Source organism: Coccinella septempunctata, chromosome 1, assembly GCF_907165205.1.
Source record: "Coccinella septempunctata chromosome 1, icCocSept1.1, whole genome shotgun sequence".
NCBI lineage: Eukaryota > Metazoa > Arthropoda > Insecta > Coleoptera > Coccinellidae > Coccinella > Coccinella septempunctata.
Genome location: NC_058189.1, coordinates 19645644 through 19672632, shown reverse-complemented (window position 1 = coordinate 19672632; position 26989 = coordinate 19645644). Strand labels below are relative to the sequence as shown.

Here is a 26989-nt window from a genome sequence, read left to right as displayed (position 1 = left end):
ATTTTCATTTAAGTGAGTTCCTTCATTATCATAATTTTCATTATTATCATTATTAATATTCTGATTCGGATTATTAGTATTATTATCATGAGCATTCAAGAGCTCTCAACATTCATCTGATTCTTCTTCAGTAACTTGATTAATCATTGACGGTAATTCGTCTTCATCTACTTCTTCATAAGTAGCTTCTTTAATCAATTTCATGAATTCTTCATAATCAATTCCATTAAAATCAATATTTTTATTATTTACTTCCTTCTTCTTTTTACTTCGAATAATATATATCATTATATTTATATTTGAATGCATAAAAATGAACTGTATCATCTTGAACATTATAGACCATTCCAATTGGTCTAAACCACACGCAATTCGTGGTAACTCTAAATATTTCTCATTATTATTTTCACATAATTTACGTAAATCTATTAACGCTTTAAAAACTTTTTCATAATAAAATTATTTTGTAATTGAATAGTAAATATTTCTATTATCTCGGTTAATAAATAAATAATAAATAAAAGCAACTTCTCCTGTTGACTTTTTTTGCGATTTAATTCATTGATTCCTTCATATTTTTGTTTAAACGTTAAAGCAAAACCTTTATTCATATGAAAATCTTTTGATACACAATGGTCTAACGCATATTTTTTAGGGGCTTTAAATAAATTACCTTCTTGTTCTTGAACATTAAAATTTTCTTTAATTTCTTTTTTATCGTAAAGTTTCAAAAATTCTTCGTAATTCAAATGATCGGTTGAGTTTAAAACAATTCTACTAAGGGCATCGGCATTATTATTTGAACCTTTTTTATATTTAATTTCATAATCATATTCTTCTAATTTAATACGCCATCTCATTAAGCGTGAATTTGGTTCCTTTGAAGAAAATGGCCAGGTCAAAGTTTTATGATCCGTGTATATCGTAAATTTTCTTCCGTATAGATAGGGTCTAAAATGCTTACATGACCAAACTATTGCGTGGAGTTCTTTTTCGATTGTACTATATCTCGTTTCTGCAGGGTTCAATGTTCTAATTGCATAAGCTATTGGTAGGTCATTCGGATGATTACCTTGAGATAAAATAATTCCAATTGCAAAACCTGATGCGTCGGTACTAAGCACAAAGGGCTCATTGAAATTCGGATAGCGCAATATAGGGTGATTCAATAAATTTCTTTTACATACTTCAAAGGCTTCAATATATTTCGGAACTATAATATTAATTTTTGCGTCTTTCTTCAAACATTCCGTTAATGGTTTTGTAATTTTCGAGAAATTAGGAATGAATTTTCTATAATAACCAACTAAGCCAAGAAATGACTTAATTTCTTTTTGTGTTCTAGGAATAGGGAAATGCATAACCGCTTTTAATTTATTTGGATTGGGTTTAATTCCTTCAGGGGTAATAATATGTCCTAAAAATTCAATTTCATTTTTGAAAAAGTGGCATTTGTCTAATTGTATTTTCAAATTATCTTTCTTCAAAGCAAAATCAAGAATAGTATGAATATCAGCTGAGTGTTGTGCGGGTGTATCAGAAAATATAATAACAACATCCATGTAAAGATAGCAAATTTTTTCAATATATTTTTTTAAAACGTCATTCATTAATCTTTGAAAAGATGCTGGGGCATTTTTTAAGCCGAAAGACATTCTTAGAAATTCATAATGACCATCTTCAACAGTGAAAGCTGTTTTTTCAATTGAATCTTCATCAACTTCTATTTGATGAAATCCGGACGCTAAATGAAGCACGGTAAAATGTTTTTTATTTCCTAATTTGTCCAATATACTTTCAATTTGAGGTAGAGGATATTTGTCATCAATTGTTTTATCGTTTGATTTTCTGTAATCAATTGCCATACGCCATTTTGTTTTACCTGATAAATCTTGTTTCTTTGGAACAATAACAACTGGAAGAGACCATGGGGAAATGCTAGTTCGAACAATCTTTTTATCTAATATGTCTTTAATTTTACTTTTTACTTCTTCGCGATGAATTTCAGGATATCTATAAATCTTACAATGGATTGTCTATTTAATTTCGGTTCTAAATGACACAGATCAATTGAAATCTCTGTTTGATTCTGACAAACTTGTTGGTAGTAAAAAGGTATTTAACAATTATCATTACAAATAATTTGATTTTTGAAATCTAAGTTAAGTCCGTATTTATTCAGGAAATCTGCACCAATTAAACCATCATAATTTTTATGAAATTTATACCAAATAAAAAATAAAAATCATTTGTTCTGAATTCTGAAAATAATGGTAATAAAACTTTTTCATCAGAAGTTTGCTTTCTTAAACAAGCAGTTAATGTAGTTGATTTTTTGAAAATATTTTTAGGAAAATGATTGTACGCAAATTTTGGATCTAATAAACAAACTGAATATCAATTAATAATTTACACTTTGGATTTGTGAATTCAATATACGGTAATTGATTAGAGCGATTTAATCACGCCGTTCTGGCGGATTATTATTTCGATAATTAGGATTTGGTTTGAAAACATTTTGATAATCATTTTCATTATATCGATTTCCAAATACTTGCTGATTAGTCGGATGATTATATTTCACTGGACGTTGGTTTAAATGTATCGGTTGCGAAGGAAATTGTATATTTCTTTGATTATTTTGATTGAAGTGATTGAAATTATTTGCTGGACGATTGTAATTATTTGCTGGGCGATTAAAATGTGTAAAATTCATTTTTCGATTATTTTGGTTGAAACTATTAGAAAAGTTATTCTTATGAATCTGTTGAGGCTTATTTCGTCTGCTTCTATCAAATAATTCGTATTGTTCTAAGTTAGAAATATAATCTTTTACAGCATTCACAGTATCATCAAAGCTATAGTCGTTATTCATAATTAAATGCGTTCTCCATTCGTAGGGTGAATTTGAAATAAACACTGTTTTGCAAATTTTTAGAATATTTGATTTATAAAGTAATTTTTCTGGATCAGTTATTGGATCTGCATCTATTCGATAATTAATTCGTATTTTTAAGGCAATTATGCGGTCTATAAAATTCAATGAATCTTCATGAGGCTTTTTATTTAAAAATTGTAACTGATGGATTAATACGTCTAGGTTGATAAGATCTCCAAATTTAGTATAGAGAAATTGTTTGAGAAGTTCCCAATTATTAGGAATATCGGAAGTTAATACTTCAGCACGAGCTCTATTAATTAATTTTGATTTTACAACAGCGAAGCAATAATTTTTAACGATTTGGTTCTCATTAGCGAACATCCTTAAATAATGAAATGAAAGAATATTGGGATTCTTGGACTAATTTTCTTTATTGTTCTTCAATACAATGCCGACGTTTTGAAACGACTTGTTTCTTTTTCAAGGCTAAAAATTTTTAAACACATTAAAATTTTTCATGATTTTCTGATGTGCCGCCCCGGCAGAGTGCCCGGTCCTGACGGCGGCCCTGTGTTTACAAACATAGTCACCGACGATATACAGGCTGCTACAGGAAATTATTCTATTTGTATATCGCATTGATTTTCGTAGTACCTAGCGGGTGAATTGAGAAGAGATTAATTGTGGAGGTTGCAGAAAAATTATGATGGTTAGAGAGCCTTCTTCTTCTTCTTCCTCTTTCAATAGGACCAAGTCCTGTTCAATCCTGTACATTTGGCCCTCTTCTGGGATCTTCCTCCGATACTGAACTCCAGCTCTCGTACGTACCACCTTTTTGGTGGTTTTCCTACAGGTCTGCGTTTGTTCGGTTTCTGATTTTTAGCCCACTTTGCCCATCTGTCTTCTGGCATTCTTTCTACGAGATCCCTCGAGAACCGTTTTCGTGTCCTGACCCATCTCACCACATCCTGTACGCCCAATTCTGCTCTTATGTCACTTCTTATTCGGTCCCTTAGAGTGACTCCCTTGATGGTTCGCAATATTTTCATCTCTGTGGTTCTCATTATGCTTTTTGTTTTCGATGTTTCGGCTCTAGTTTCTGAGGCATACGTGAGAATAGGTCTTACACACGTTTTGTAGATTCTGGTCTTGCTCTGTGAACTCATCGCTTTGTTCCTCCACACTATATCTCTCAGATAGCCGCTGACTCTCGATGCCTTTATCGATTGTGTTCGTGCCTCTTCTAATAGGTTTCTTTCACACGATATATTTGTTTCCAGGTAATTGAATCTTGATACCTGCTGTATTATTCCACTATCGACTGCCAATTTGCATCTAATAGGATTTTTAGAGATGACCATTGATTGTGTCTTGTTGATGGAAATGCTCATATTAAATTTTTCAGCGGATATTTTCATCTTATATAATAGACATTGCACGGCATCTTCATTTCCTGCTACGACAACACCATCGTCTGCGTAAAACAACACCTTTAGGGATCGGTCATCCATTCAGTATCCTGCATTGACTCTGTTGACATCCTCTACAATTTGGTCTATTATGAGGTTGAATAGAGTTGGGCTGAGACTGTCTTCCTGTCGAATACCAGCATTGATTTGAAGTACTTCAGAGAGTCCTTCCTTAGTTTTAATTCTTGTTCTGGTTCCTCTATAAACTTCTTTAATGATTCTTTGGTACTTATAGTCTATGTTGTTTTTCTCAAGACTCCTTATTACGTCGCTTAGGCGTATCCTATCAAATGCTTTGGTGAAGTCCACAAAACAGACAGACATGGGTTTATTGAACTCTATCGACTTTTGCACTAACTGACGAACTATGAATATTGCGTCCACAGTTGATCTATTAGGCCTGAATTCTTGTTGTTCTTCGGATATTGGTATCTTAGAGAGTAATCCATATATCTATGTACCTACTACAACTACAGCTCCACACATTTGTAACAAAGCAAATTTTCAATTAGTTTTGTTTCCGAATTATTCATTTTCATATTTCCGTAACGTGAATTGATTAAGTCGACCGGTTTCAGGCCGCGCGGACCCATATGTTCCCGGATCGCGATGTCTTCAACGTGAGGTCAAGGGGGGATGTCGTATGCCGAATTTGTTTAATTGCGCATTTGACAATTGTATAAAAAAGGGCCGTGCCGGGTATAAATTCGAGCGATTTCTTAAATTCAGTCAATGAAGCCAGAGTGTTCCATCAACCGTCCGAGAAGTATACCTGATAGTAAGTACATTCAAGGGTTACACATGGGCAAGGTCTCAGGTATGATTATTTTAATTACTCTTTTGGTTAATTTGCCGGTTTATTTATTTTCCCATATACCCTTCTTTCCGCCGTGGAGTTGTGTAGTAGCTTCAAATGGCCTACACTACCCCATGGACTTTCCCAGTATGCGTAGGTGTGTACGCTAGCTTCAAATGGCGCGTACATGCTTCCGTGTCATCCTTCCACCGTACCGCCCGGGTCCTGGAGGCCATGCATTAGCTTAAAACGGCCTGCATGTCTCCTGGTATCCTAAAAGTACAGGGGTGTACGATGTTAGCTTCAAACGGCCCATCCTACACTCTTGTCAGGTACGTTCCGCCGTCTCTAGCTCAGCCCACCCTTACCGTACCGCCTGAGTTCCTAGAGGTGATGCATTAGCTTCAAACGGCCTGCATCTCTCTTGGGAGTCCGAGTGTGCGGGAGTGTACGATGTTAGCTTCAAACGGCCCATCCTACACACCTGCCAGGTATGTTCCTTTGTTACCTTTTTTTACCCCGCCTTTCCCTAACCGTACCGCCCGAGTTCTTGGAGATTATGCATTAGCTTCAAACGGCCTGCATCGCTCCTGGAATTCCGAGTGTACAGAGGTGTACGATGTTAGCTTCAAACGGCCCATCCTACACAACTGTCCGGTATGATCCCCTTCGAACTAGACCACCCACCGGGGTTACGGGGGTGGGTACAGCCCCCGTGATTTCGGAACACCTTGGATTCCGAGGGCACCCTCGCGGGTGCGTTCGTCGTCCTTGTTCCGTGGTTTAGTTTTTCCCTCGGTTCACCAAAGTATACCGGCAAACCGCCGTCCGTCTTAACGCCGGTCTCGCTTATAATGACCGACTTTGCCCATGTTACTACCCGCCGCTTGTACGCAACGTAGAGTTAACTTGCACTGTTTTCACTTACGCTCTTGCTTCATTCTAACTCCGACCGCTTCATCCCGCATTCTTACTTTGCTCACTCATCACGCTTCGACATTAAAAGCACGTTACATCCTGCTTCTGCTTCTGCACCGCTTATTCACCCTATACCCTGTACGACATCATTATGTATATAGAAGATATTGAATAGAAGTTTCATGGTTATTGTGTGTTTTATTTTTCTCCCGAATAGAGTTTCTAAGATATTTCAGAGATAGGGGACTGTCCGAACTTCATGAACATCTGACCCCTGGACATAACTTTCTCTGACTGTAGCTCCTGGTCACCTGTAGGATACCGCCTACAGGTTCCGAGTGTCCTCAACACTTTAAACTAGAGGTGGCGCCCGAGGTTTCTATCTTCGGAGAAGAAGACGGCAACAGATGGAGACAGGAGGTCGTCACAAAATGGCGCCCGAGCAGGGACCGTTGTTTGTGAAGAGCTGCCAAAGCGTCCCAACAACTAGACGGGAGAAGAGAGGTGTCGAAGACTTGACCTGGAGATGAGTGAGCGCCGACCAAGAAGCGACCGTTTTCCGTCCGAATAACCGTATTCCGCCCGAATAACCGTATTCCGCCCGAATAACCGTATTCCGACCGAGTAACCGTATTCCGACCGACCGCAGCCGTAGCGACAAATGGTGTAGGCTCCTGGAAAACACTCTGAGGATCTGCGCATGGAAGTTTCCCCTACTACCTCCTAGGTGGGGAAAAAGGTATAAATGGAGCGGTGTAAGTGGCTAGGAAGAGAGTTGAAGACCACCAAGTGGAAAGCAGACAACTAGGAATCCAGTAAGCCTAGGAAGAGAACTTTTGACCAGACCGAGGACCGGACATGACCAGTAACGCCGAGGAAACCCAGCCGATCACCGCCCCTATGGACCAGAGTACCAGCTGGATTTACAAGTTGAGGAAGGAAGAACTTGAGGTGGAATTGGATAAATTCCATCTTCGCAGGGATGGGACGGTAGACGAGATGAGGAAAAGGTTGGCCAAGTTCATCAAGAATGGCCAAGCGACCCCAAACCCAACTATCCACTTGGCACCACCTGTTTTCCCGACACCACCGCCGCAGAATACTCCCAGCCACGCCGACCCCGTGGACTTACATAAGTATGGAGTGAGCTTCGATGGACTACAAGATCCGGCTGCATTCTTAGAAAGGATAGAAGAAGTCCGTCACCAACTTAACCTAGATCCAGAAAGGATATTGGCAGGCCTACCGCAAATCTTGACCGGAGATGCTTCCCTATGGTTCAGGAACAATAAACGCAGCCTCACTACGTGGTCTGCTTTCACCGAAGCTTTCAGGACTTTCTATTTTCCGACCGACTATTACATTGAAGAGGAAAAAAGAAAAAGTCTATAAAGCACTTCAGTGGTGGAACCTTGTATTCAAATCATCCGGTTACATGTTTCGGCTTGCGCCATTATCAAACCAAGGATTCTGAAAATTGTTGCTTGTAAGTACAGAATATAAGGTTGAGCAAAAGTTAAGAAAAGGTGAAAAACAATAATCTTACAATTTAGTTAAAATGCTCACTGAAACTTACGATTTAAAGGTTCCATTGTCATATGATAAACATCAATCAGAAAAGTCACAAAACAAAAATAAATATAAAATATATACGGTCAAAAGGCATAATAATATGGGACCCCAAAACACAAGAAAAGACAAACAAAACAAAACACAAACAAACTGACGTTCGTGCTGACAAAATCTTCTTCTTCCAGCCAAGGTTAACTCAAGTGTTCAATTTTCTCGACGATACAGTGGCGTCCCCCGGGGGAATCAATATAAGATTTTATATGTGTCTTTCACGTTGTTGGTCAACATCGCATTTAGTGTCCTGTATTCTGTGTTCTTAAGGTGTTTAAAGATTTCTACCTCCTCTAGAATTTCCTGTTTGTAGCCAAAATCGCAGTGATGAATAAGTTTGGTGTTCTCTTCAATATCGAACCTATGTCCTTCTTCCCTTATGTGACAACCGAAGATAGATTTATCGTTGTTTGGATTTTAGCACTATTTAGATGTTCTCTTGTCCTCGTTCGAATGGATCTGCCACTCCTGCCCACATAAACAACGTTGCAGCCTGGTTCACCGCACTCCAATCTGTAGACGCCCGGTTTGTCCAAGTTATCAATAGGGCTCTTATTCTTAATTATGAATTGGCTCAAGATGTTATCAGATTTAAATGTTACCTTGGAGTTTTCGATCTGTCTAATTACGTTGGCGATTTTATGTGAAATGCCGCCATAGAAAGGGATGCAGCAGTATTTATTGTTCGAAGGATCTGAAGTCGACAAGTGGGGTTTTTTCATGCCTTGTTTCTTCCTTCTCCTGTCAATTAGCCTGTCAATGACATCCGGATGGTAACCATTCTCCCCTGCCAGATACCTCAGGGTGTTCACCTCCTCACTGTAAGCATCTTGACTCAAAGGAACATTGAGCAGTCTAGTGATGTATGTGTTGAAAGCCGCCATTTTATGGCCCATGTAATGGCATGAAGTTTTGTTGATTTTGGTGGATGTTTGAGAGGGTTTCCTATATATACTAAAAGTTAACTTATTTAGGTGTCTACTAATTGAAAGGTCTAAAAAGTTGATCCTCCGTTCTGACTCGAGTTCCAATGTAAAGTTGATGTTCATATGAAGTTTATTGATCCACTCATGGAACTCTTTTAGTTCTTCCTCACTACCAATCCAAGCTATCAATATGTCATCTACATATCTGAACCAAAAAAGAATTTTATCCTTGAAAGGATTGTTCGGTATGAAAATCAGCTTCTTTTCGAAATATGACATGAAGAGTTCTGCGAAGAGAGGGGAAAGGCAGTTGCCCATACTCAAGCCTTCCCTTTGTGTAAAAATTTCTCCTTCAAAGTTGAAAAAGTTTTGTTGAAGGCATAATTCTGTGAGTTGGAATACACAATTAGTCAAGTCGTCGGACATCGAAGAATCAATCAACTTGTTTTTAAATATCTGCAATGTCTGCGGGACTGGTACTGTCGTAAACAGATTGCTCACATCAAAAGAAGCCAGTATAGTGTTGTTTGGGATTCGTAAATCCTTAATTCTACTAATTAGATCCAAAGAGTTATCAACGCTGAATTCCGACTTGAAATTGATGGCAGACATCAGAAGCTTATTCAGATGTTTTGACAGTTTATAGGCTAGACTGCCACAGAACGAAACCACCGGTCTGATAGGGATGCCTTCTTTATGGATTTTCGGAAGACCATACAGTCCAGGGGTGGTGAATGACATAGGCATAAGTGACCTCCAGTTGTTGCACAGCAATGGACCAAGGGATGAAAGTTTATTCTTAAACTTAGCGTTGTATTTGTTAACATTTGACCTCGTTGTCTTGTTGAAACCGTTGTTGGAAAGGAAATCATGAACTTTGTTGATATATTCAGTCTTATTTAGAACTACCAAACAATCACCCTTGTCTGCTTTGGAGAAAAACAAGTTATTGTCCTTAATCTTTTTAGAGATAGCTGTGAGATTCCGTTTAAGATCAACTATATATTTTGGTGTCCTGATTCTGGACTTCTTGAATTTGTCTAAGATTGAAATAATATGACTACGAATTATATGAGGATTAATCACTCTGTTGGATTTCAGGAAAGTCTCAACTGCGACGACCAGTTTTTCGGTGATCATTGACTTATTATAATTTGAGAAGGAGAATTTTAAACCCAAGCTCAACAGTTTGGTTTCTGATTCGTTGAACGTCGTATCTGACAAGTTGAGTATTGGCTCTTTGAACTTTATTCCATTCTTAAGAAAAACACTTGAGCTTTGAGACATGTCCTGCTTTGACAACTTATCAATTTTTTGTCGTTGGATTCTAGTACTTTTAAGTTTGAGACTGTGAAGTTTTGACTTGTTGTGATGAATTAAATTGTTGAAAGCTCTCTCCGTCATCTTATCTCTAAGTATCCCCGTAACTATACTCAGTTTCTTATTATTTGTGTAGAGTCGGCTGTACCATTTCCTAATCTCCCACTTAAGTAGTTTTCTTTTTAGCAGGTGGATTTTGATGTTGTGCAACCCCATCGTCTCTCCTAAATCTGATCTTTAACCATGTTGGTGTCAAGTCCTCCCTCAGACATGTCCTACAGAACTCGATGTGACCCATGAACCTTTGTGACTTCAATGATAACCTACCATATGTTCGGGAAAGTAAGGCCAGACTCGCCGTTAACATAATCTCATAAAATCCCATTTTGAAGTGCTGGGTATGAAGAGGAAAAAAGAAAAAGTCTATAAAGCACTTCAGTGGTGGAACCTTGTATTCAAATCATCCGGTTACATGTTTCGGCTTGCGCCATTATCAAACCAAGGATTCTGAAAATTGTTGCTTGTAAGTACAGAATATAAGGTTGAGCAAAAGTTAAGAAAAGGTGAAAAACAATAATCTTACAATTTAGTTAAAATGCTCACTGAAACTTACGATTTAAAGGTTCCATTGTCATATGATAAACATCAATCAGAAAAGTCACAAAACAAAAATAAATATAAAATATATACGGTCAAAAGGCATAATAATATGGGACCCCAAAACACAAGAAAAGACAAACAAAACAAAACACAAACAAACTGACGTTCGTGCTGACAAAATCTTCTTCTTCCAGCCAAGGTTAACTCAAGTGTTCAATTTTCTCGACGATACAGTGGCGTCCCCCGGGGGAATCAATATAAGATTTTATATGTGTCTTTCACGTTGTTGGTCAACATCGCATTTAGTGTCCTGTATTCTGTGTTCTTAAGGTGTTTAAAGATTTCTACCTCCTCTAGAATTTCCTGTTTGTAGCCAAAATCGCAGTGATGAATAAGTTTGGTGTTCTCTTCAATATCGAACCTATGTCCTTCTTCCCTTATGTGACAACCGAAGATAGATTTATCGTTGTTTGGATTTTTAGCACTATTTAGATGTTCTCTTGTCCTCGTTCGAATGGATCTGCCACTCCTGCCCACATAAACAACGTTGCAGCCTGGTTCACCGCACTCCAATCTGTAGACGCCCGGTTTGTCCAAGTTATCAATAGGGCTCTTATTCTTAATTATGAATTGGCTCAAGATGTTATCAGATTTAAATGTTACCTTGGAGTTTTCGATCTGTCTAATTACGTTGGCGATTTTATGTGAAATGCCGCCATAGAAAGGGATGCAGCAGTATTTATTGTTCGAAGGATCTGAAGTCGACAAGTGGGGTTTTTTCATGCCTTGTTTCTTCCTTCTCCTGTCAATTAGCCTGTCAATGACATCCGGATGGTAACCATTCTCCCCTGCCAGATACCTCAGGGTGTTCACCTCCTCACTGTAAGCATCTTGACTCAAAGGAACATTGAGCAGTCTAGTGATGTATGTGTTGAAAGCCGCCATTTTTTGGCCCATGTAATGGCATGAAGTTTTGTTGATTTTGGTGGATGTTTGAGAGGGTTTCCTATATATACTAAAAGTTAACTTATTTAGGTGTCTACTAATTGAAAGGTCTAAAAAGTTGATCCTCCGTTCTGACTCGAGTTCCAATGTAAAGTTGATGTTCATATGAAGTTTATTGATCCACTCATGGAACTCTTTTAGTTCTTCCTCACTACCAATCCAAGCTATCAATATGTCATCTACATATCTGAACCAAAAAAGAATTTTATCCTTGAAAGGATTGTTCGGTATGAAAATCAGCTTCTTTTCGAAATATGACATGAAGAGTTCTGCGAAGAGAGGGGAAAGGCAGTTGCCCATACTCAAGCCTTCCCTTTGTGTAAAAATTTCTCCTTCAAAGTTGAAAAAGTTTTGTTGAAGGCATAATTCTGTGAGTTGGAATACACAATTAGTCAAGTCGTCGGACATCGAAGAATCAATCAACTTGTTTTTAAATATCTGCAATGTCTGCGGGACTGGTACTGTCGTAAACAGATTGCTCACATCAAAAGAAGCCAGTATAGTGTTGTTTGGGATTCGTAAATCCTTAATTCTACTAATTAGATCCAAAGAGTTATCAACGCTGAATTCCGACTTGAAATTGATGGCAGACATCAGAAGCTTATTCAGATGTTTTGACAGTTTATAGGCTAGACTGCCACAGAACGAAACCACCGGTCTGATAGGGATGCCTTCTTTATGGATTTTCGGAAGACCATACAGTCCAGGGGTGGTGAATGACATAGGCATAAGTGACCTCCAGTTGTTGCACAGCAATGGACCAAGGGATGAAAGTTTATTCTTAAACTTAGCGTTGTATTTGTTAACATTTGACCTCGTTGTCTTGTTGAAACCGTTGTTGGAAAGGAAATCATGAACTTTGTTGATATATTCAGTCTTATTTAGAACTACCAAACAATCACCCTTGTCTGCTTTGGAGAAAAACAAGTTATTGTCCTTAATCTTTTTAGAGATAGCTGTGAGATTCCGTTTAAGATCAACTATATATTTTGGTGTCCTGATTCTGGACTTCTTGAATTTGTCTAAGATTGAAATAATATGACTACGAATTATATGAGGATTAATCACTCTGTTGGATTTCAGGAAAGTCTCAACTGCGACGACCAGTTTTTCGGTGATCATTGACTTATTATAATTTGAGAAGGAGAATTTTAAACCCAAGCTCAACAGTTTGGTTTCTGATTCGTTGAACGTCGTATCTGACAAGTTGAGTATTGGCTCTTTGAACTTTATTCCATTCTTAAGAAAAACACTTGAGCTTTGAGACATGTCCTGCTTTGACAACTTATCAATTTTTTGTCGTTGGATTCTAGTACTTTTAAGTTTGAGACTGTGAAGTTTTGACTTGTTGTGATGAATTAAATTGTTGAAAGCTCTCTCCGTCATCTTATCTCTAAGTATCCCCGTAACTATACTCAGTTTCTTATTATTTGTGTAGAGTCGGCTGTACCATTTCCTAATCTCCCACTTAAGTAGTTTTCTTTTTAGCAGGTGGATTTGATGTTGTGCAACCCTATCGTCTCTCCTAAATCTGATCTTTAACCATGTTGGTGTCAAGTCCTCCCTCAGACATGTCCTACAGAACTCGATGTGACCCATGAACCTTTGTGACTTCAATGATAACCTACCATATGTTCGGGAAAGTAAGGCCAGACTCGCCGTTAACATAATCTCATAAAATCCCATTTTGAAGTGCTGGGTATGAAGAGGAAAAAAGAAAAAGTCTATAAAGCACTTCAGTGGTGGAACCTTGTATTCAAATCATCCGGTTACATGTTTCGGCTTGCGCCATTATCAAACCAAGGATTCTGAAAATTGTTGCTTGTAAGTACAGAATATAAGGTTGAGCAAAAGTTAAGAAAAGGTGAAAAACAATAATCTTACAATTTAGTTAAAATGCTCACTGAAACTTACGATTTAAAGGTTCCATTGTCATATGATAAACATCAATCAGAAAAGTCACAAAACAAAAATAAATATAAAATATATACGGTCAAAAGGCATAATAATATGGGACCCCAAAACACAAGAAAAGACAAACAAAACAAAACACAAACAAACTGACGTTCGTGCTGACAAAATCTTCTTCTTCCAGCCAAGGTTAACTCAAGTGTTCAATTTTCTCGACGATACAGTGGCGTCCCCCGGGGGAATCAATATAAGATTTTATATGTGTCTTTCACGTTGTTGGTCAACATCGCATTTAGTGTCCTGTATTCTGTGTTCTTAAGGTGTTTAAAGATTTCTACCTCCTCTAGAATTTCCTGTTTGTAGCCAAAATCGCAGTGATGAATAAGTTTGGTGTTCTCTTCAATATCGAACCTATGTCCTTCTTCCCTTATGTGACAACCGAAGATAGATTTATCGTTGTTTGGATTTTTAGCACTATTTAGATGTTCTCTTGTCCTCGTTCGAATGGATCTGCCACTCCTGCCCACATAAACAACGTTGCAGCCTGGTTCACCGCACTCCAATCTGTAGACGCCCGGTTTGTCCAAGTTATCAATAGGGCTCTTATTCTTAATTATGAATTGGCTCAAGATGTTATCAGATTTAAATGTTACCTTGGAGTTTTCGATCTGTCTAATTACGTTGGCGATTTTATGTGAAATGCCGCCATAGAAAGGGATGCAGCAGTATTTATTGTTCGAAGGATCTGAAGTCGACAAGTGGGGTTTTTTCATGCCTTGTTTCTTCCTTCTCCTGTCAATTAGCCTGTCAATGACATCCGGATGGTAACCATTCTCCCCTGCCAGATACCTCAGGGTGTTCACCTCCTCACTGTAAGCATCTTGACTCAAAGGAACATTGAGCAGTCTAGTGATGTATGTGTTGAAAGCCGCCATTTTATGGCCCATGTAATGGCATGAAGTTTTGTTGATTTTGGTGGATGTTTGAGAGGGTTTCCTATATATACTAAAAGTTAACTTATTTAGGTGTCTACTAATTGAAAGGTCTAAAAAGTTGATCCTCCGTTCTGACTCGAGTTCCAATGTAAAGTTGATGTTCATATGAAGTTTATTGATCCACTCATGGAACTCTTTTAGTTCTTCCTCACTACCAATCCAAGCTATCAATATGTCATCTACATATCTGAACCAAAAAAGAATTTTATCCTTGAAAGGATTGTTCGGTATGAAAATCAGCTTCTTTTCGAAATATGACATGAAGAGTTCTGCGAAGAGAGGGGAAAGGCAGTTGCCCATACTCAAGCCTTCCCTTTGTGTAAAAATTTCTCCTTCAAAGTTGAAAAAGTTTTGTTGAAGGCATAATTCTGTGAGTTGGAATACACAATTAGTCAAGTCGTCGGACATCGAAGAATCAATCAACTTGTTTTTAAATATCTGCAATGTCTGCGGGACTGGTACTGTCGTAAACAGATTGCTCACATCAAAAGAAGCCAGTATAGTGTTGTTTGGGATTCGTAAATCCTTAATTCTACTAATTAGATCCAAAGAGTTATCAACGCTGAATTCCGACTTGAAATTGATGGCAGACATCAGAAGCTTATTCAGATGTTTTGACAGTTTATAGGCTAGACTGCCACAGAACGAAACCACCGGTCTGATAGGGATGCCTTCTTTATGGATTTTCGGAAGACCATACAGTCCAGGGGTGGTGAATGACATAGGCATAAGTGACCTCCAGTTGTTGCACAGCAATGGACCAAGGGATGAAAGTTTATTCTTAAACTTAGCGTTGTATTTGTTAACATTTGACCTCGTTGTCTTGTTGAAACCGTTGTTGGAAAGGAAATCATGAACTTTGTTGATATATTCAGTCTTATTTAGAACTACCAAACAATCACCCTTGTCTGCTTTGGAGAAAAACAAGTTATTGTCCTTAATCTTTTTAGAGATAGCTGTGAGATTCCGTTTAAGATCAACTATATATTTTGGTGTCCTGATTCTGGACTTCTTGAATTTGTCTAAGATTGAAATAATATGACTACGAATTATATGAGGATTAATCACTCTGTTGGATTTCAGGAAAGTCTCAACTGCGACGACCAGTTTTCCGGTGATCATTGACTTATTATAATTTGAGAAGGAGAATTTTAAACCCAAGCTCAACAGTTTGGTTTCTGATTCGTTGAACGTCGTATCTGACAAGTTGAGTATTGGCTCTTTGAACTTTATTCCATTCTTAAGAAAAACATCCACCAAAATCAACAAAACTTCATGCCATTACATGGGCCATAAAATGGCGGCTTTCAACACATACATCACTAGACTGCTCAATGTTCCTTTGAGTCAAGATGCTTACAGTGAGGAGGTGAACACCCTGAGGTATCTGGCAGGGGAGAATGGTTACCATCCGGATGTCATTGACAGGCTAATTGACAGGAGAAGGAAGAAACAAGGCATGAAAAAACCCCACTTGTCGACTTCAGATCCTTCGAACAATAAATACTGCTGCATCCCTTTCTATGGCGGCATTTCACATAAAATCGCCAACGTAATTAGACAGATCGAAAACTCCAAGGTAACATTTAAATCTGATAACATCTTGAGCCAATTCATAATTAAGAATAAGAGCCCTATTGATAACTTGGACAAACCGGGCGTCTACAGATTGGAGTGCGGTGAACCAGGCTGCAACGTTGTTTATGTGGGCAGGAGTGGCAGATCCATTCGAACGAGGACAAGAGAACATCTAAATAGTGCTAAAAATCCAAACAACGATAAATCTATCTTCGGTTGTCACATAAGGGAAGAAGGACATAGGTTCGATATTGAAGAGAACACCAAACCTATTCATCACTGCGATTTTGGCTACAAACAGGAAATTCTAGAGGAGGTAGAAATCTTTAAACACCTTAAGAACACAGAATACAGGACACTAAATGCGATGTTGACCAACAACGTGAAAGACACATATAAAATCTTATATTGATTCCCCCGGGGGACGCCACTGTATCGTCGAGAAAATTGAACACTTGAGTTAACCTTGGCTGGAAGAAGAAGATTTTGTCAGCACGAACGTCAGTTTGTTTGTGTTTTGTTTTGTTTGTCTTTTCTTGTGTTTTGGGGTCCCATATTATTATGCCTTTTGACCGTATATATTTTATATTTATTTTTGTTTTGTGACTTTTCTGATTGATGTTTATCATATGACAATGGAACCTTTAAATCGTAAGTTTCAGTGAGCATTTTAACTAAATTGTAAGATTATTGTTTTTCACCTTTTCTTAACTTTTGCTCAACCTTATATTCTGTACTTACAAGCAACAATTTTCAGAATCCTTGGTTTGATAATGGCGCAAGCCGAAACATGTAACCGGATGATTTGAATACAAGGTTCCACCACTGAAGTGCTTTATAGACTTTTTCTTTTTTCCTCTTCATACCCAGCACTTCAAAATGGGATTTTATGAGATTATGTTAACGGCGAGTCTGGCCTTACTTTCCCGAACATATGGTAGGTTATCATTGAAGTCACAAAGGTTCATGGGTCACATCGAGTTCTGTAGGACATGTCTGAGGGAGGACTTGACACCAACATGGTTAAAGATCAGATTTAGGAGAGACGATAGGGTTGCACAACATCAAATCCACCTGCTAAAAAGAAAACTACTTAAGTGGGAGATTAGGAAATGGTACAGCCGACTCTACACAAATAATAAGAAACTGAGTATAGTTACGGGGATACTTAGAGATAAGATGACGGAGAGAGCTTTCAACAATTTAATTCATCACAACAAGTCAAAACTTCACAGTCTCAAACTTAAAAGTACTAGAATCCAACGACAAAAAATTGATAAGTTGTCAAAGCAGGACATGTCTCAAAGCTCAAGTGTTTTTCTTAAGAATGGAATAAAGTTCAAAGAGCCAATACTCAACTTGTCAGATACGACGTTCAACGAATCAGAAACCAAACTGTTGAGCTTGGGTTTAAAATTCTCCTTCTCAAATTATAATAAGTCAATGATCACCGAAAAACTGGTCGTCGCAGTTGAGACTTTCCTGAAATCCAACAGAGTGATTAATCCTCATATAATTCGTAGTCATATTATTTCAATCTTAGACAAATTCAAGAAGTCCAGAATCAGGACACCAAAATATATAGTTGATCTTAAACGGAATCTCACAGCTATCTCTAAAAAGATTAAGGACAATAACTTGTTTTTCTCCAAAGCAGACAAGGGTGATTGTTTGGTAGTTCTAAATAAGACTGAATATATCAACAAAGTTCATGATTTCCTTTCCAACAACGGTTTCAACAAGACAACGAGGTCAAATGTTAACAAATACAACGCTAAGTTTAAGAATAAACTTTCATCCCTTGGTCCATTGCTGTGCAACAACTGGAGGTCACTTATGCCTATGTCATTCACCACCCCTGGACTGTATGGTCTTCCGAAAATCCATAAAGAAGGCATCCCTATCAGACCGGTGGTTTCGTTCTGTGGCAGTCTAGCCTATAAACTGTCAAAACATCTGAATAAGCTTCTGATGTCTGCCATCAATTTCAAGTCGGAATTCAGCGTTGATAACTCTTTGGATCTAATTAGTAGAATTAAGGATTTACGAATCCCAAACAACACTATACTGGCTTCTTTTGATGTGAGCAATCTGTTTACGACAGTACCAGTCCCGCAGACATTGCAGATATTTAAAAACAAGTTGATTGATTCTTCGATGTCCGACGACTTGACTAATTGTGTATTCCAACTCACAGAATTATGCCTTCAACAAAACTTTTTCAACTTTGAAGGAGAAATTTTTACACAAAGGGAAGGCTTGAGTATGGGCAACTGCCTTTCCCCTCTCTTCGCAGAACTCTTCATGTCATATTTCGAAAAGAAGCTGATTTTCATACCGAACAATCCTTTCAAGGATAAAATTCTTTTTTGGTTCAGATATGTAGATGACATATTGATAGCTTGGATTGGTAGTGAGGAAGAACTAAAAGAGTTCCATGAGTGGATCAATAAACTTCATATGAACATCAACTTTACATTGGAACTCGAGTCAGAACGGAGGATCAACTTTTTAGACCTTTCAATTAGTAGACACCTAAATAAGTTAACTTTTAGTATATATAGGAAACCCTCTCAAACATCCACCAAAATCAACAAAACTTCATGCCATTACATGGGCCATAAAATGGCGGCTTTCAACACATACATCACTAGACTGCTCAATGTTCCTTTGAGTCAAGATGCTTACAGTGAGGAGGTGAACACCCTGAGGTATCTGGCAGGGGAGAATGGTTACCATCCGGATGTCATTGACAGGCTAATTGACAGGAGAAGGAAGAAACAAGGCATGAAAAAACCCCACTTGTCGACTTCAGATCCTTCGAACAATAAATACTGCTGCATCCCTTTCTATGGCGGCATTTCACATAAAATCGCCAACGTAATTAGACAGATCGAAAACTCCAAGGTAACATTTAAATCTGATAACATCTTGAGCCAATTCATAATTAAGAATAAGAGCCCTATTGATAACTTGGACAAACCGGGCGTCTACAGATTGGAGTGCGGTGAACCAGGCTGCAACGTTGTTTATGTGGGCAGGAGTGGCAGATCCATTCGAACGAGGACAAGAGAACATCTAAATAGTGCTAAAAATCCAAACAACGATAAATCTATCTTCGGTTGTCACATAAGGGAAGAAGGACATAGGTTCGATATTGAAGAGAACACCAAACTTATTCATCACTGCGATTTTGGCTACAAACAGGAAATTCTAGAGGAGGTAGAAATCTTTAAACACCTTAAGAACACAGAATACAGGACACTAAATGCGATGTTGACCAACAACGTGAAAGACACATATAAAATCTTATATTGATTCCCCCGGGGGACGCCACTGTATCGTCGAGAAAATTGAACACTTGAGTTAACCTTGGCTGGAAGAAGAAGATTTTGTCAGCACGAACGTCAGTTTGTTTGTGTTTTGTTTTGTTTGTCTTTTCTTGTGTTTTGGGGTCCCATATTATTATGCCTTTTGACCGTATATATTTTATATTTATTTTTGTTTTGTGACTTTTCTGATTGATGTTTATCATATGACAATGGAACCTTTAAATCGTAAGTTTCAGTGAGCATTTTAACTAAATTGTAAGATTATTGTTTTTCACCTTTTCTTAACTTTTGCTCAACCTTATATTCTGTACTTACAAGCAACAATTTTCAGAATCCTTGGTTTGATAATGGCGCAAGCCGAAACATGTAACCGGATGATTTGAATACAAGGTTCCACCACTGAAGTGCTTTATAGACTTTTTCTTTTTTCCTCTTCATACCCAGCACTTCAAAATGGGATTTTATGAGATTATTTTATGAGATTAGACTATTACATTACCCTGGAGGAGGACATCCGCCGACGCCAGCAACAACCCAACGAGGCCGTTACAAAATATATAACCGACCTCCAGACTATGATGAGGAGACACGGAGGGTACAGCGAAATTCAAGAATTGTCCTTACTTCAGAGAAACCTGCTACCTGACTACCGCCAAATGCTCTGGGGCCAAGACGTCCAAGATATACCCACATTCCTGAGAAAAGTCCGGGAAATAGAGACTCTCAAGATGGAAATCCGCCGCCAGAATGACCCGTCGACAACCGGAGAGTCCGTGAGAAGATCACCGGCATCAACAGGAGCACGAGCGACATATCCTGCAAAACAAGAACATCCGGCCAGATCTCCGACTTGTTGGAAATGCGGACAAACCGGCCACTTAAGAGGAGATTGTAGGAACCGAGCAGTGTTGTTTTGTTCAAGATGTGGACGAAAGGGAATTATGAGTCGCGATTGTGACTGTCCCAGGTCGGGAAACTAAGTAGGGAAAGGTTTGCTACGAGGCCATGCCCGACCCCTGTTCCCTCCGCCTCGTGTGCCGTCACCGAACACCAGGGAGACCGCCGTCCTCACCTCAATGTCGGGATATTTGGGAAGGTGTTCCGAGCTCTTTTGGACACTGGAGCCTCCAGATCGTACTTCGGGGACACCGTTATGGAACTGTGCAAGGCCAAAAGACTGCCTACAACCCAGGAACGGATACCGAACGCCCTGCTAGCTGACGGAAGTATAGCAAAAATACCGTTGTCCGTCAAGCTTCCGCTCAGCATCCAAGGAGAATCGTACGAGATGCCCCTGATGTACTTGCCGGGGCTGAGTCATGATGTCCTTCTGGGGATGGATTTCCTTATTCCGAACAAGGTACAAATATTTCCGGCCGCCGATGAAATTATGATCAACGGAAAACCGCTACCGACCCAGTCTCTTAACACTATTGCTGAGAGGCCGACGGGATCCCACTTGGAGCTGACACCGAGGGAGCAGCAACAACTACAAGAATTCTTAACGACGGAATTAGCCAAGTTCAAGGACATCAAAGGAACAACACCGCTAGTGGAACACAAAATACATCTCCTAAAGAAAGAACCGATAAAACAGCGTTACCGGCCCCAAAATCCCAAAATGCAGCAGCTCATCAACCAGGAGGTAGACCGAATGCTGGCTGAAGGAATCATCGAGCCATCAAACAGCCCTTGGAGCAGCCCGGTCGTTATTGTGAAGAAGAAAGATGGAAACCCCCGATTTTGCATCGACTTTCGTCAGGTAAACGAGGTCAGCCGTAAAGATGCGTACCCCCTACCATATATCTCAGCCATACTCGACCGACTACGAGCCGCAAAATATATTTCGAGCATCGATCTAAAGTAAGGATATTGGCAGATTCCGTTGGCAGAAGAATGTCGACCAATTACCGCTTTCACTGTACCATCTAGGGGTTTGTTCCAGTTCAAAGTTATGCCCTTCGGATTACACTCAGCGGCCGCAACGTTCCAACGACTATTGGATACCATCATCGGACCGGATATGGAACCCCGAGCATTTGCATACCTGGATGATATCATCGTCTTGGGTAAAACATTCGAGGAGCATTTAGAAAACCTACGAGAAGTATTTCGCCGACTTCGAGAGGCCAACCTACAGCTTAACCCAGAGCAGTGCGAATTAATCCGTGTGACCGCATCCGGGGCTCCAGCCTGGTCACCCGGAAAGTGACCGTTCTTTTGTTTTCTTTTTTTCTTATTGTGATTTTAGAATAAATTTTATTTTGTAGTAGAGATTATAAAAAAGTTTCTTTTTTTTTTAGCCGAAGAAGGAGGGGGATGTAACAAAGCAAATTTTCAATTAGTTTTGTTTCCGAATTATTCATTTTCATATTTCCGTAACGTGAATTGATTAAGTCGACCGGTTTCAGGCCGCGCGGACCCATATGTTCCCGGATCGCGATGTCTTCAACGTGAGGTCAAGGGGGGATGTCGTATGCCGAATTTGTTTAATTGCGCATTTGACAATTGTATAAAAAAGGGCCGTGCCGGGTATAAATTCGAGCGATTTCTTAAATTCAGTCAATGAAGCCAGAGTGTTCCATCAACCGTCCGAGAAGTATACCTGATAGTAAGTACATTCAAGGGTTACACATGGGCAAGGTCTCAGGTATGATTATTTTAATTACTCTTTTGGTTAATTTGCCGGTTTATTTATTTTCCCACATACCATTCTTTCCGCCGTGGAGTTGTGTAGTAGCTTCAAATGGCCTTCACTACCCCATGGACTTTCCCAGTATGCGTAGGTGTGTACGCTAGCTTCAAATGGCGCGTACATGCTTCCGTGTCATCCTTCCACCGTACCGCCCGGGTCCTGGAGGCCATGCATTAGCTTGAAACGGCCTGCATGTCTCCTGGTATCCTAAAAGTACAGGGGTGTACGATGTTAGCTTCAAACGGCCCATCCTACACTCTTGTCAGGTACGTTCCGCCGTCTCTAGCTCAGCCCACCCTTACCGTACCGCCTGAGTTCCTAGAGGTGATGCATTAGCTTCAAACGGCCTGCATCTCTCTTGGGAGTCCGAGTGTGCGGGAGTGTACGATGTTAGCTTCAAACGGCCCATCCTACACACCTGCCAGGTATGTTCCTTTGTTACCTTTTTTTACCCCGCCTTTCCCTAACCGTACCGCCCGAGTTCTTGGAGATTATGCATTAGCTTCAAACGGCCTGCATCGCTCCTGGAATTCCGAGTGTACAGAGGTGTACGATGTTAGCTTCAAACGGCCCATCCTACACAACTGTCCGGTATGATCCCCTTCGAACTAGACCACCCACCGGGGTTACGGGGGTGGGTACAGCCCCCGTGATTTCGGAACACCTTGGATTCCGAGGGCACCCTCGCGGGTGCGTTCGTCGTCCTTGTTCCGTGGTTTAGTTTTTCCCTCGGTTCACCAAAGTATACCGGCAAACCGCCGTCCGTCTTAACGCCGGTCTCGCTTATAATGACCGACTTTGCCCATGTTACTACCCGCCGCTTGTACGCAACGTAGAGTTAACTTGCACTGTTTTCACTTACGCTCTTGCTTCATTCTAACTCCGACCGCTTCATCCCGCATTCTTACTTTGCTCACTCATCACGCTTCGACATTAAAAGCACGTTACATCCTGCTTCTGCTTCTGCACCGCTTATTCACCCTATACCCTGTTCGACATCATTATGTATATAGAAGATATTGAATAGAAGTTTCATGGTTATTGTGTGTTTTATTTTTCTCCCGAATAGAGTTTCTAAGATATTTCAGAGATAGGGGACTGTCCGAACTTCATGAACATCTGACCCCTGGACATAACTTTCTCTGACTGTAGCTCCTGGTCACCTGTAGGATACCGCCTACAGGTTCCGAGTGTCCTCAACACTTTAAACTAGAGGTGGCGCCCGAGGTTTCTATCTTCGGAGAAGAAGACGGCAACAGATGGAGACAGGAGGTCGTCACACATTCTTTAACAGATATTATAGGGAACGATATCAATGTGATTTACTCAAAATATCACAACTCGAATATGCCCTCTATGGACTTCTCGAATTGTTCGATCGGCCGCATACATATTAACATTCCGATATGAATCGATAGAAAATTTTTGCAATCGTAATTCACATTCAATTCAAAATGTGATCGTCGGAAAAATCTTGTAATAACTCCTTTATTAATTGAGCGATTAATGATCTCGAACATTAATCTCAATCATTAATCGCTTTCATTAATTTAGTTTGATTGAATAACTATTTCAACACACTACCCGATTATAATATCATAGCATGAAAAGATTATCGTGATGTTCTCGAAATTCTCTAAGAAAATTGAGATTTTCGAAAACTGCTAAGAATTATCTTGAAAAAAACACCTTGTAAAATTTCAACCTTTATTTAATTTTTATAATATAATAGGTGCATATAAGAACTAGTTGGGTTGGTTCCCACAAGTCACAATACCGTCACCCAGTTACAGGAACGTCGAAGAAATGTATTATCAGAAATCTACACATTATTTACAAATTTTCAATGTTTAATTTTATATTTAAATATAACGCCTTGCATTTTTTACATTCTCCATATCAGGAATTGTGAGACGATCAATTACCATATTCACGAAAACTGATGGTAATTTCCATTCCCACATTCTGTTCAAACTGTCTGCACATGCATTCATCAATTCCAACCTCCTTTGTCCTTTCGCATACTTGTAATGAATGTCTGGGCCATAAATTGGATATGAGCTTATTTCGAATGTCCTCATTGCTTCAGCGATATAATAGTTATCGGCGTACATTCCTACTTGTTTTATACTTCTAGTCAGAAGTTTCCAATAAGTGATGAATGTATTCTCAATTTTGATAGATTTGAGGATCTCAATTTCTTGATAACACATTTTCAAGTAAGTGCTTGCGTCCTTTCGTTCTCTCAAGATCTCCCCTAGACTTTCGTGCATTGCAGCCCCCTTTGAAACTTCCAAGGCAATAAATTTTAGGATAGTCCTGCTCATTTCGTTCAATTCTTCCGTGCTTACAATATGAGGTAAGAGAAAATGAATAGCATAGTCTGCAGTTATATCAAGATGAGCACCGTGTCTTAGAAGTAATAAAGCCATTGGCTCAACGTCTCTTTTCAAGCTTAGATACAGTGGTGTGCATCCGCGGAAATCCTTGGTCTCCAAATCAAATCCTCTTTCTAGGAAAAGCTCCACCACTTCTGCAGCCTCCTCTGTTGTTTCTTTCGACCGAGAGATTAATGTGTGCATAGGAGTATAACCCATATGGGTGGTTCTAGAATATAAAGAGTTATATTCCATACATTTCTCAATGATCTTTTTAGAGTCTTTATTATGAACACAGTGACAAGCACAATGTAGAGGAGTTCTCCCCTGCGCATCTGTAATTTTCATGTTTCCCCCATGCTCGATAAGTAAATTTATGAATTTTAACCTGTGCCAATATACAGCACGATGAAGTGGGGTTTCTTTGTATTCGTTGTTGCGTCTATTGACATCGGCCTTATTCACTGACAATATTTTTCTCGTTGTCTTGTAAAATCCTCTTTCGATAGCAATATGAAGTGCTGTATCTGTCGAGATTCCGTGTTGCATGTTGATGTCTCTAAGGTAATTCACCATCAAATTGAACATATTTTTATCTGAAAAATGAAGAAGAATATTGAAACCGTTTTTGTAAAAAATTTGCAACGCTAAATCAATTATGTAGATCTTCCGAAGAAGCTTCTATAATGAATCCATAATATACATATAGGGTATAAAAGGTACCTTTGTTATAAGGAAGGTTTGTCAATTTTTTTTTCGCAATGTTTCGATAGATGGATTTTCCACCCTGTATATTTCATGTCGATGTTTTATATGCAGAAAATATCGAGAACAATCAATGATTTCGCAAAAAAATCCAAATTTAAAATATCCTTTCGATGTAGAAACGAACTAATTAATTACAAATGTAGAACATTATAAAAGAAAAAACAGTTGAGGTCCGCCCAGGCAAAACTGGACACTCTATGTAAGCGTATGTAACTTTGTACAGATCGTACGACTAGATGGCAAAGAATAAAACATTAAATTCTTATCATTCTCCTGAATGGAGATATGGGCCAACCCACGCTTGTTGCAAGACCATGCATTATATACAGGGTTACAATGAATTCCCAAAGAACAGTCAATTATTTCAAAATATATGGGATCAAAACATGTCCCTCATAAAAATTTTAGGTCTGTTACAAATCTACAAGTATGTAGATTTGATATTACATAGTATTTTGATATCTGTGATAAATCGATATGTACAGGCTCGCTCACAAAGTTGTGGAGATTTATGTTTTTTCAATGGAAATTCATTGGTTCCCTAAATATCATTACACTTCGTTCAGTTACCACAAACACAAAATAAATTGCTAGAAACAAGGTAACACTAAATTACAATTTATCGTAGAAATGTCTTTGCATATTTGCAACCATTTTCCTTCTTAAGATGAATAAAAACAAATAAAATTTGAGTCAACATTAAACATGATTTTCCTAAAAAAAAAAATATAACCATCATTCTCTACAACTTAGTGAGCAACCAATTTACCAGGGATACGTAAGTTTTTAATAGTCCTTTAACTTTTATATAAGACGTTTTTTTTATAACTCCTTATATTTTGTAAATATGAATAATAAATTAAACGAATTCTTTGGTATTTTATGGGATATATAAGATATATTATAACCTATATCGAAATAATAATTTAAATGCAATTACTCACTTCCTTCTCTCAGTATCACTTCAGCCACGTTAGTTATGAATCCGTACGCTTTTATCCACTCCTCGTAATTTGCACCTTTTTTCAATAGAAATTTGATTTTTTCTTCATAATCAGATACAAGTACGGACTCCTGGTGGTAATTAATCTCAAAAGAATATAATTTCGACGTGACTAAACCCAAAGGAGTAATGTACGGTTAGCAATTTGCCTCAGAGTCAACAGGAAATTTTTTTGAACCCACCATTTTCTTAACTGATTCAAGCGTGCCATTAATACATGCTTCATGAAGTGGATCAGCTTCCTTGTCGTACAGAGGCATTTTTGAATTATCTGTCGTTCTCATATGTACACAAAAATATTTTACTGTTTCACGTATAAGATCACTACACTACACTATCTTCGTCTTGTTATTTTTTTCACGAAAACTCTGCAAACCCTCTCTGTGCTCTGTCGTTCTTGAACTGAAGGAAGAGCCAAGAAGTACTTCTTATAGTCATTTCACTTGTCATCAAAATTTCTCGGAACATTCCGATTACCTACTCATTAAACAAATTTAGTTTGAATAGCCTCCTTAAGCTAGGATTACCCTCTTTGAAATTTTATGAGAGAGTAAAAGATATGATTCATTTCAAATTATCAAACTGTAATGAAATTCCAGGAAATTGGGTATTGTTGATAACATCCTACCTTTGTAGAAATTATTGCCAGGTAGTTTTCTTTCTTAAACATTTCATGTCGGCATGAAATCACCCCTTTGTGTCCTTAGCAAACGATATTATCTCAGATGCGCTCTCCTAATTCTTATTTTCAGATTTCGACCTTTCCATTTTGAAATTGAATTGTTCGGAAT

General features: G+C 38.6%; 7 protein-coding genes across 7 annotated transcripts; 2 read left to right on the top strand and 5 right to left on the bottom strand.

Moving 5' to 3' along the window:
* Nucleotides 1–3621: 3621 nt before the first annotated feature.
* On the bottom strand, nucleotides 3622–4392 carry LOC123322931. Its single transcript, XM_044911015.1, has one exon. It carries the CDS (start codon nucleotides 4390–4392, stop codon nucleotides 3622–3624), a length of 771 nt encoding a protein of 256 aa, XP_044766950.1.
* A 2514-nt stretch (nucleotides 4393–6906) lies between these two features.
* Nucleotides 6907–21566, top strand: LOC123322930. Its single transcript, XM_044911014.1, has 4 exons — nucleotides 6907–7426; nucleotides 19849–20259; nucleotides 20322–21116; nucleotides 21234–21566. The coding sequence occupies exons 1-4, from the start codon at nucleotides 6923–6925 to the stop codon at nucleotides 21564–21566; spliced, it is 2043 nt and encodes a 680-aa protein (XP_044766949.1). The 5' UTR covers nucleotides 6907–6922.
* On the bottom strand, nucleotides 7456–9213 carry LOC123310511. Its single transcript, XM_044894007.1, has 2 exons — nucleotides 7641–9213; nucleotides 7456–7534 (listed from the first exon to the last, which is right to left on the bottom strand). Exon 1 carries the CDS (start codon nucleotides 9037–9039, stop codon nucleotides 8065–8067), a length of 975 nt encoding a protein of 324 aa, XP_044749942.1. The 5' UTR covers nucleotides 9040–9213; the 3' UTR covers nucleotides 7456–7534; nucleotides 7641–8064.
* Nucleotides 10362–12120, bottom strand: LOC123310488. The gene is made up of 2 exons (XM_044893969.1): nucleotides 10547–12120; nucleotides 10362–10440 (listed from the first exon to the last, which is right to left on the bottom strand). The coding sequence occupies exon 1, from the start codon at nucleotides 11944–11946 to the stop codon at nucleotides 10786–10788; it is 1161 nt and encodes a 386-aa protein (XP_044749904.1). The 5' UTR covers nucleotides 11947–12120; the 3' UTR covers nucleotides 10362–10440; nucleotides 10547–10785.
* Nucleotides 13268–15026, bottom strand: LOC123310481. Its single transcript, XM_044893957.1, has 2 exons — nucleotides 13453–15026; nucleotides 13268–13346 (listed from the first exon to the last, which is right to left on the bottom strand). Exon 1 carries the CDS (start codon nucleotides 14850–14852, stop codon nucleotides 13692–13694), a length of 1161 nt encoding a protein of 386 aa, XP_044749892.1. The 5' UTR covers nucleotides 14853–15026; the 3' UTR covers nucleotides 13268–13346; nucleotides 13453–13691.
* Nucleotides 18006–19764, top strand: LOC123310496. Its single transcript, XM_044893981.1, has 2 exons — nucleotides 18006–19579; nucleotides 19686–19764. Exon 1 carries the CDS (start codon nucleotides 18180–18182, stop codon nucleotides 19338–19340), a length of 1161 nt encoding a protein of 386 aa, XP_044749916.1. The 5' UTR covers nucleotides 18006–18179; the 3' UTR covers nucleotides 19341–19579; nucleotides 19686–19764.
* A 2345-nt stretch (nucleotides 21567–23911) lies between the features above and the next one.
* On the bottom strand, nucleotides 23912–26324 carry LOC123322929 (poly [ADP-ribose] polymerase tankyrase-1-like). The gene is made up of 2 exons (XM_044911013.1): nucleotides 26140–26324; nucleotides 23912–25023 (listed from the first exon to the last, which is right to left on the bottom strand). The coding sequence occupies exon 2, from the start codon at nucleotides 25013–25015 to the stop codon at nucleotides 23912–23914; it is 1104 nt and encodes a 367-aa protein (XP_044766948.1). The 5' UTR covers nucleotides 25016–25023; nucleotides 26140–26324.
* Nucleotides 26325–26989: the final 665 nt, after the last annotated feature.

Bases quoted from the DNA above. Each gene is read 5' to 3' on its own strand.
- LOC123310496 (XM_044893981.1), top strand. From the start codon at position 18,180: ATGTCCGACGACTTGACTAATTGTGTATTCCAACTCACAGAATTATGC.
- LOC123310488 (XM_044893969.1), bottom strand. From the start codon at position 11,946: ATGTCCGACGACTTGACTAATTGTGTATTCCAACTCACAGAATTATGC.
- LOC123322931 (XM_044911015.1), bottom strand. From the start codon at position 4,392: ATGGATGACCGATCCCTAAAGGTGTTGTTTTACGCAGACGATGGTGTT.
- LOC123310481 (XM_044893957.1), bottom strand. From the start codon at position 14,852: ATGTCCGACGACTTGACTAATTGTGTATTCCAACTCACAGAATTATGC.
- LOC123322929 (XM_044911013.1), bottom strand. From the start codon at position 25,015: ATGTTCAATTTGATGGTGAATTACCTTAGAGACATCAACATGCAACAC.
- LOC123310511 (XM_044894007.1), bottom strand. From the start codon at position 9,039: ATGTCCGACGACTTGACTAATTGTGTATTCCAACTCACAGAATTATGC.
- LOC123322930 (XM_044911014.1), top strand. From the start codon at position 6,923: ATGACCAGTAACGCCGAGGAAACCCAGCCGATCACCGCCCCTATGGAC. The intron at 7,427-19,848 runs ATTGAAGAGGAA...TTAGACTATTAC, and splicing joins ATTTTCCGACCGACTATTAC to ATTACCCTGGAGGAGGACAT. The intron at 21,117-21,233 runs GTAAACGAGGTC...GGATATTGGCAG, and splicing joins TTTGCATCGACTTTCGTCAG to ATTCCGTTGGCAGAAGAATG.